The 6,727-nt window shown below is 39.1% G+C and overlaps 1 protein-coding gene across 1 annotated transcript; it reads left to right on the top strand.

Moving 5' to 3' along the window:
* Nucleotides 1-2,059: 2,059 nt before the first annotated feature.
* Nucleotides 2,060-5,672, top strand: LOC132705217 (GATA zinc finger domain-containing protein 14-like). The gene is made up of 4 exons (XM_060675686.1): nt 2,060-3,364; nt 4,380-4,763; nt 5,087-5,330; nt 5,382-5,672. Exons 1-4 carry the CDS (start codon nt 3,268-3,270, stop codon nt 5,623-5,625), a joined length of 969 nt encoding a protein of 322 aa, XP_060531669.1. The 5' UTR covers nt 2,060-3,267; the 3' UTR covers nt 5,626-5,672.
* The last annotated feature ends 1,055 nt before the right edge of the window (nt 5,673-6,727 follow it).

The following is a 6,727-nucleotide window of genomic DNA, read 5'->3' as shown; positions in this document are numbered from 1 at the left end:
TCCTCGGAATTATAACTGAAAGTGTTTTTTGAAAAGTAACCTAAAGCAACTTAAACCTATGGTACATTATTATTATATGACAATTGGACAGCCGTCTCATAGCGCAGTGGCGAGTATGTGGCTGTCCTTTTTTTAAATTGTGGAAAAATGGCTTCGCTCATATAGCCAACGCGTGAAGAAAAGACACCAAAACACTCAACCCACAACGCCGGATTTTTCGAAGCCCGTTCTGCACCAAGGCTCAGCCTGGTCGAAAAAAAATGCAACGCGCCAGACCACTCGAATTACGAACAACTCGTCGACAAACGACATTTCGTCCTCCCCCTCCCCACCGGTACTCAGTTTAATTGCGAAATAAAGTTAAACCCCGACCGGTGCCCCGTCAGAATTAAAATTAACACAAACAAACGGGTAAGACAGAGAGAGAAAGAAAGGAGGAGGTGGGATACAGTTATCTCTTCCCGGAGAAAATCTTCGTCGCATAAATCTCGAGTTCGAGAGAGTTTTCGGCTATACCTTAGTTAGCAGTTTGCGAAAGCGGGATAATCACACGTTTGTTTTCGACCGTTCCCGAACGATTATTAGCTTGTTATTCCCCTAATAGGACCGCTGTATCTTTCTTTCTTTAGACCCCCTCGATCCCCCCGGCCGTGAGGAGTTCCGCAGGACTGACAAACGGCGCCGAACTTAAACTGATCGAACTAAACGGGTCGTTTTATTTACCCGACGAGCGTTGTTCTTTAATTGAGAAACTTCGAGGATATAGAAGCGAACGTTCGAAGGGTTATTCTATGCCCGCGCTAGTGATTTGTTTTAAATAACGACAGGGAAGAGTGTAGTTAATAAATTTTGCTGTTTGCGAATCAATTGGTTAATGAATTTTCAGACTTTTCCCGGGTTTGGCAGCATCGCATTATTAAACATCACTGCTTCCTGCGCAAAAATTATTTGTAACTCTCTCAGATCTCTATTGTTTTTTACAGTTTGTGTGGAATGTAGAGCTGCATTACTTGAGTGGCAGGAGAACGTGAAACAGCGTGAATTAAGAGAGATGAACAATGTTTTTGTCTAGCAACTGATGACGTCACTGTGGAAAAGCCGAAGCAATTTGTAATGAAAATCATTTTAGGAATGTCTACCAAGAGAGATTGCTGGAAAGTTTCATTGAACGTGGAAAATTCATAGTATAGGTGAAGAAAAATTCTTAAAAATTCTAAAAAAATATTGATAAAAATCTCATTCCCATAAATTAGGTTATAGTGTTATACTTTATAATTTCTTCACCATATTGATAGTTGTAACTGTTTTTTTCCCATATCTGCTAAATATTATAAATGCATAAATGTCATTATCTATTTGTAAAAAGGGAAATAAGGACATTTTTCACATTTTTTTGGTTTGTTAACCGGTTGTGACGTTACTTTCGACCCAACATTTTCAGTTTTTTGCCCTGGGTATGAACTTCTGAGTGTATGAACTGATACACTTTTAGATGCAGAAGAGCGTTCTAGGATTCATTTTTCATGATCAACGATGCAATGGAGTCCTGGGAAGACCTTCTTGTAATTTAAGAAATAAGGACCACGATTTTTCAGTCAGTTCTAAATGGTCCCCTGAGTCCTTACTGCAAAAGTATTCCCATCAGGGACATAATGTTGTTCATACATTATACCTCGGATATTGAGGTTTAAAAATAAATTTCAGCCTAGAAATAATATTTAAGATGGTTCACGTGAGCCCGAGCGTATGACTACCAAAATTCTAGTGCATTTATTGCTTTGACGTTTTAAGTGTTTAACAGTACCTTAACCGCAGATCTTCGCCAGACCGTGGTAAAACCCATCCAAACAGATTTATTCTGCATTAAGTAAGTCTTGCCTGAAATTAAGCGTAACGAATATTTGTAGAAACTTTCATTTACGTTTCAGATTTTCATTTGAAACGTAAATTGACCGTTTTAAACTTGGTTAAGTATTGACGCTGGGGGGGTATTTTCGAATAAGTGAAGCGTTTATGTTAACAACAAGTGATTGCAATATGCTCGTATATGTTACGGAGGTGTTTGAATGTAATCCTTCCAGTAAGTACGTATTTATGTACCTGATTCTCGACCTTTGACTCCAGGGTAAAGATACTCATCTTACAGCTAAGTTTGAAAATAATCATTTTTGTCTTGTGTGCCTGTCGATTCAAAACATTCTTCTTATATTTTTGTGCCTTCTACATAGTTCTTACCTTCGATTATATTCGCGGTAGATAAATGTATATCATAAGAATACAGATAAATATTTATTAGAATCTTACAATTAAACATTTTTGAAGGTTCCTGTGTTTTAACACTTTAAAATGTGAAAACCGTGGAAAGAACCAAATATTCCCCCTTGTTAGAAGGAAACATTAAAAACAACGCAGAATTATAAGATGAAGTGAAGATGGTAGTCGAACCTAATGACAATTTAGAAGACGAACTACCTCGGCACATAAAAAAACAGATCCATCCAAAGAAATTATCAACTGGCGGGGCAGTAAGCGGATTAATTGCCCAGAAAATGGTCTAAAGACTAACTAAATATTCGCATATCATTAAGGAACACCCTGACCTATTATGACATAGAAAATACATGAATCCGTCTGAGTATGGGCGTACTCTTGCTCCCAAGTAATATAATCGTGATCGTTAGTGACGGCTGCCAAGATCTACAATCTATTTCGTATCGACTATATAAATGTCTCTGCTACAAAAATGTTCAAACCACTGACTCAAATATGTAACGACCATAGAAACTACTTCTTTAGTATGACGAAATTGTTGTTGATGTATTTAGATGTATTTTAGAATAAACTACAAAGGAAAACGTTATTTCTCATTTCTCAAATAGGGGATAAAGTAAAACAACGAGAAAATGAGAGGTGCAAGAAGTCCCAAATTATTTGCGTGGTAAAACCCGCTTAGTTTTTTCACGAGATTCAATTACCGCTCTTTCTCGTTACCTCTGGACTAGCGAATCACTTCTAGACCCTGTTTTGTGACACACAAAAAGGCTCGTCGGAACCGGCGGCGATACCATTACTTGGCGAAAATTCTCCTTATTCAAACCAATACGGCGTGACCGAAACGAACCGTAAAAATCTTATAAGACAGGATGCGAGGCATAATAGCTATTTGGAAGGACGAAAACACAATGACCCTATATATAAAAACCCAGGAGTGACGATTTGTTTTGCCAGTTTCTGATCGCGTCTCAGTGCAACGTCGCCGTAGACGACATGAGCAAACTTTTCACATCAATCCACGTCTTGGTGACTCTAGTGGTGATTTTTGGAGGAGGCCTCGTGGCTCCAAGTTCGGTCGTCATCAAATCGGGTTAGGCCAATCAGATTTTGGTGTGACAAAAACGCCACTAGGATACCGGTAGTGCTGTCATGAGAAAGGTAGTAGTTGTACAAGATGCCATATTGAAAATGCTATATTGAACTCGCTAATATTGTGCCAACTTCATACGATAACTTTATTATTAAAAATTATGGTAGAGTGACAGTTTATAATAAAAAAAATGTATACTGTAGCTTTCCCGACTAATCAATTTATTTTAAATATGTTTCTCTTCTAATATAAGCTTTAAACATATAGCCACTATCAAACATCAAAAGATGTTGAGAACGACATTCAATAAGCCCACACGCTATTTTCTTCAGCGTTAGTTTTTCCCTTCACACTACTCGCATTCCAGCTAAACTTAGATTATTCCACTAAATTTACGTACAAAAGTTTGTCATATAAATTGAATCATGCTGAACTTTGTCCAATCTAAAACCAATAGTTCTCTTTAATGAAAACCTGAAACGTCCTGAAATATCTATCTGCCGGCGTCCATGTTAATTGTTTGCTTCAAAATTATCAACACAGACAAGGCCTCTATGCAGAACATGCGCCAATACTAAAAGGGGTATTTCTTGGACTTGTTTTAAGAAAAAACTTTCTATGAAACGTATTAACTTTTGAGTGTTAAAAAAAATATTATCTAAAAAACAATTCTAGGTATCTTTGTAAAATAAGCTGAAGAGTGGCTCAAGAGGAGTTTCCTGGTGGACAACACCTATTCAATTTCTGCCGGTTGCGTGCCTCTGTGGTTTTTCTTTTCATAGTCATAAGAAATAAGACTGTATAACTAGTAACTATATGGTTTTAACAGTTTGTTTGTTACAATAGGTTGGCACATTTTTGGTATTTTAATATCACTTGAGCTGTATAGAAATAATAACGTTTCATTTCCAAAAAAAATCAGCAATAGACTACCTTTTTTGTGACGGCACGATGGGTACTTCGGTAGTATTTCAATCGCAAAACTAACCATCTACTTCTCCACTGGCGGATCTAGGTATCAGCAAAAACGAAGGTCAAACTAAAAAAGAAAATAACGAAGGAGTACAAATCCGCAAAGGTATCGCGAACTATGAAGGAGAAGAAGGCTTCAACAAGGACGACGAAACAAAATCGGTAAGCGCCCAAGACGCCGGTAGATACGGAGAACAGGCTGCCAATAATAAGGCCCATTTGGACTCAAAAGACTTCAACGAGGAAAACTTCAGACAAAATGGCGGATCGCACAACACGGACTTCGGGACGAAGGTGGCCCACAAAAAAGGTCACCACAAGTCCGGGTTCCAAAACAGCTACCACAAGGACGAGAGTGGAAGCAACTCGAGTTACTTTGATGACGGCAGTGACGAAGGGGACGAGGTGGTGAGGAAGACTTCGCAAGGTTTGTAACTAAATATATTTTATATAATTGTGTGTTAAAGCAGGTGACACTTTTTCGGAAGCGAAATTCTCATGCGGTGATTCCGAAGAATTAGCGAACTTGCAATGCAGTCAAAAGTAGAGCTACTACAAAATGAGCTTAGCCCACGGTTTACATATATTTTCCTTTCTTTTCTAATGAAACATTTAACATCGGAGAGAGGGTTAGCGACACCGAGATAACAAACTAGAACATCGGCTATACAAACGGCGAATCTAACCACCTGGGGAACAGCGACTCTTCCCGTCATCTACAGAACATTTTAGCTTTGATTTGGTTTATAGGAGCTTACGGTGATGCTGGTCGCCAACACCAAAATGGCGGTCACCTGGACAGTGCCCAATTCAACCAGGACCAGGCGAGACAGGGCAACTACAACAACGCCGGCAGGTACGACAAAGACTACGGCAACCGCCGTAACTACAACCGCAACAACAACTACTACAACCAGGAAGATTTGGACAGGAGGAATTTGGATAATTACTACCAAGGCGGTAGAAGATACGCCGAGGAAAATTACGAGCAAAGGTAAGTTCGACACGAAAATTGCAGAATTTTGGATTAAGGTTGTATTTGCAGGCCGCATTATTACCCGCAACATCCGATTCCGGTGCCGCATTATCAAGAACACTACCGCCCCTTACCTGTACCTTCCCCCAAGCACATCACGATTTACGAAGATCCTCGGTACGTCGAATCTGATTTGAGATACCGGAGATCAGACTACGGGGACGACTATGTTCAGCTGGACGTACGAAGCCCTCTGGAAAGACCTAATCATTACAGGGTTCCCGACAGACTGCCAGATTATTATTACGATTAGGTTTCTTTTCATATTGTTTCTGGCAGCGGTCTGCTGCTAGTAGGACTTCGACGACTTCTTATATTTCTAAATAAATTATTTCCATTTTTTACTTGCATTGTTTATTGTGCTCACTGGCTGTGTCCACCGTCACGCAGCGGATATATAAAGCGCTGCACCGATAGCGCAGAAATTTTAGCAGCAGCTGGAAAGACGTTGGACGCACGTTAGGCGATAGGTGACGATAGGTTCGACTAACCATAACTCAACATAACCACATACCACCCAAAGAAGTGTGCCGTCGTCCGTGGTGGACGTACAGACATATAAATTAGTATTTTCAAGCGCGCGTGTGTGTATATGTTTGGTAACCATAACAAAGAAAGTCTGGTCGTTACGAAAAAGATTGAAATCTCAAAATAGAGATCTTATTACTCTACTAACATAAAAAATAGGCGAGAAATACGATCAGTTAAAGCAATTAATCAATAATGAAATAGACAAGAAATTTACAAGCAAAATGGCTCAACTAAAACTTAAACTTGGTGGTATTTATCGTGCCCGAACAGGAAGCTGAAAATTTTGAACAAATAGTTTTGCATATTTTCTAGAGTCAGCTGGGCTCCTCTATAACCTCTACTCCGTATTTCGCTTAGCTCATAAATTAAAGAGCACAAAAATTAAAAAAAAAAAATAAAAAAAATCAATTTCTCTTCGTGCAAATTCGCAGTTGAACTAACTAAAATAAATTTAAAGGGAATGTTCGATAATATTCGGCAGCAGATTCGCCATCGTCACCTGCACTACTTCTGCTATCTGCATCAGTAGAAGTCCGTTTAAGTCGGACGGCGTTAGCCAGGCGAGGCAGTGATGACAAGCGGGTCCAGACTCTGACGCTAAACGACCAAGTGACTTTCGTCAAAACTATCAAAACCTTCAGTGCCTAAGAAAAAAACTACCAATGTTGAAGTATTCCGTAGTGAGACCGAACTAAATGTTTCTGTTGTCTGTGTATCCGAACGTTGGCCTAAAAACTACGAAAAATATGTAAAACTTCGGAGATTTTTTCTGATTTCTAGTTTTTGCCCTTAGAATTTTAACAATGAAGAAACTGCGATATTCG

This window comes from Cylas formicarius, unplaced genomic scaffold (genome assembly GCF_029955315.1).
Source record: "Cylas formicarius isolate icCylForm1 unplaced genomic scaffold, icCylForm1.1 PGA_scaffold_7__23_contigs__length_41026272, whole genome shotgun sequence".
NCBI lineage: Eukaryota > Metazoa > Arthropoda > Insecta > Coleoptera > Brentidae > Cylas > Cylas formicarius.
The sequence above is the reverse complement of the archived record's forward strand: the minus strand, read 5'-3'. Positions and strand labels throughout refer to the sequence as shown.